The sequence below is a fragment of the Arachis ipaensis genome, chromosome B10 (genome assembly GCF_000816755.2).
Source record: "Arachis ipaensis cultivar K30076 chromosome B10, Araip1.1, whole genome shotgun sequence".
NCBI classification, from domain to species: domain Eukaryota; kingdom Viridiplantae; phylum Streptophyta; class Magnoliopsida; order Fabales; family Fabaceae; genus Arachis; species Arachis ipaensis.
The window spans coordinates 10,804,874-10,807,597 of NC_029794.2; the positions used below are offsets into that span (position 1 = coordinate 10,804,874).

The following is a 2,724-nucleotide window of genomic DNA, read 5'->3' on the forward strand; positions in this document are numbered from 1 at the left end:
CAGCTGCTGAGGATGATGAAGAGGAGGCGGCAAGACTAGAAGAGATGTTCTGGGAGGAAACTCTGGAAGCTGTTGAAGCAGCTCAAGCAGCAGCATCTCAGCCACCGACTGTAAGTCTAGTGATGTATTTTACAACTTCATTTTACAAGTTCTGTTTAATTATGTCACTCATATGTGTCTACTGTTGTAGGAGACTACCCCAGTTCCTCAACCCGTTCCTAATCCAGTCAGGTGTCCTTCAACTAGGCCACCAACTGCAAAAGAGCCACCAAAGAAGAAGAAGAATCTGCGAAGACCACCACCAACTACTCAGCAACCACGATCTGCTCCAGCTTTTGTCAGGCCAATAACACCAACTAGTACTAGTCCATCACCCCCGCCCTCTGATGTGCCACCCACTGTGACACCTCAAACCATGCAAGCTGCCTCCCAGGGCACTACTTCCAGGTTCATGGACTTCATGCCAACTCCCACAGTGAGAGGATCAAGCTCAAGTAGGTGGCCGCAGCCTGCCTTCCGTCCACCACCAAGACAAAATCAGCTTCACTTCAGCTTATTGACATAATCACAAGACAAAACCTAAGTTTACTAACTTCAGCTTCAAACCTCTCTAACCTCATGAGCATCTTCACTTCAGCCTCAACCTCATTAACGTTTTCCTGCATCTTTCTTTCTAACAGTGCTCTCCTCAAACCCTCCCACTACCCTTCGATTTCGTCTACCCATGCAAAGAAGCTGTAGTCCGAGTTCTATCCATGGCAAAAAAACTAAAATCAAATACACATTCAACTCACACAGAACAGGGTGTACAACGGATTACCTTCCAATTCGGACAACAGACGAACCACCTCCCAGGATTCATCGCCGTCCCTGACTGTAACAGTGTCACCCCCAACCCACAGAAATATATGCCATTGAACTTCCTATCATGCACCCGCTTTGAAATTGAGCTTTCAGACACACTACCACTGCCATTCAAAGGTGGAGTAAAGAGTCTTTGCCTCGACATTGGTATAATTTCGAAGATTTTTGTGAATCTAGGGCTAGGGTTCGTGTTTGGGATGGAAGAAGGTTTGAATTTGGGAAATTTTGGGGTTGAGGATACATTATAACGGTCACATTGCTCAGCAATCCATGTGTGAAGCCCCCCAAGCCATGTCACGCCGTGAAGTGCCACATAGGTAGCGTTACTAACGGAGTCAACGCCGGAATAAGGCTTGGTTAGTTTCGTCCCACGGATGTCACGATTGATGGTTACATTTGATAGTTTCTTTCTTTCGTGGGTAGATTTGTCAGCGTTTTCAACTTTCATGGATAGAAATAGTACTTACTCTTTTTCTGCACTTGAATTAAGCAAAGAGTAGGTATTTTGATCAAATTAGTTAAAGTAAATTCATATCTCAGAACACAAATCTACAGAGGCACGCAGAAAAAAACAATTTCTCACATGTAAATAAAGGTAAAAATATATATGCAGTTGTCTATAATAAAGTTGATAATTGAGAATCGTTAGATAATTTGATAATTTTGATTAAATTATTATCTAATAATGGTTAACTATTAACTTTACGTAAATTAATATGCTCATACAAAACATCGGCAGTTGAAGGAGAGCTTCAAAGAGGAACTCTATAGGATGGATCCACCATTTTCAAGATGAACAAGTTACCTCTGTTGCCTCTTGATATTCTGTAAGGTAAATTCAAAATCAGATTACAGTAACAATAATAATGAACAAATAGAAACGTTATTTAACATTGGTGTTTGGTCTGAGTAAGATAACCTTAAATCTTGGTCCAAATAAGTAATTTCCAACTGACCACGACCACTCCCTGGTGATTTGATAGGTATCTGCACATATAATTGCATTACAAAAGAAACACAGTACAATCCATGATAAATAACACCACATATGAAACTTATAAAAGTAATACCAGGCTAGCAATCTTGAAGAAATCAAACTTAACAAGCACCCTTCTTGAGTTTAGTGGCACTAAATTTGCAGTGGCCTGCACCAATGTCCAATAGAATAGAATAAGCTCCTTCCAAAGTATAGTAAAAGATTGTAGAGGCCTAGTGGGTAAAAATATGCATTACCTGGTTGAAGAATGGCCAAGTTTCTATATTTTGAGCTCTCAAGGTATCCACATTGATTGCCTGATATATCTTTCCATTTGGTCGCAACAACTTAGGTCTCTATTGCATATTTTAATTCACCAATAACTAGTTAATTCTCACTTAGCTAGCTAAGGCAAATCAATAATAAATTTAGAACATAATAAGAGCAAGGTTGACTCACGCACATAAGACTAGCACTTAAGGTTAAATTTGGGTAAATAATTTAATTAATTTTTTTTTAAAATAGTTTAAATAATAAATGTTTATATCAAAAGTAGTTTATAAATAAATTATTTTGTGTTTAATTTTAAAAGTACTTATTTTAAAAAAGAAATATAATAAAAAAAACTCTTTTATTATGAGAAAAGTCATTTTTTTAATTTTTTTATAAGCAATTAAATAAATTCTTAAAAGGTTACAATTCAGCTTTAAAAACTGCACTAGACATTAATATTACTACTTTTTATAAGTTAAAAACTCAAAAAAAAAAAACTTTTGAACCTTCCCAAACAGGCCCTTAATCTAGTCAAGTTTTTTTTTAAAGAAAACTACTTGTGTTTTGAAAAAGTGCAAACATCTTATTTATTTATGGTGAGTAAAAGATAT

The 2,724-nt window shown here is 37.0% G+C and overlaps 1 protein-coding gene across 1 annotated transcript in view; it reads right to left on the reverse strand.

The window, feature by feature from the left end:
- Positions 1,436-2,724, reverse strand: part of LOC107621599 (probable plastid-lipid-associated protein 4, chloroplastic) — a 2,446-nt gene continuing 1,157 nt past the window's right edge. The window contains exons 3-6 of the mRNA XM_016323631.2: positions 2,098-2,196; positions 1,935-2,009; positions 1,784-1,851; positions 1,436-1,689 (exon numbers count right to left, since the gene is read on the reverse strand). Coding sequence (XP_016179117.1) covers positions 1,617-1,689; positions 1,784-1,851; positions 1,935-2,009; positions 2,098-2,196 — 315 coding nt within the window. The 3' untranslated portion in view covers positions 1,436-1,616. The remainder of the gene's footprint in view (positions 1,690-1,783; positions 1,852-1,934; positions 2,010-2,097; positions 2,197-2,724) is intronic.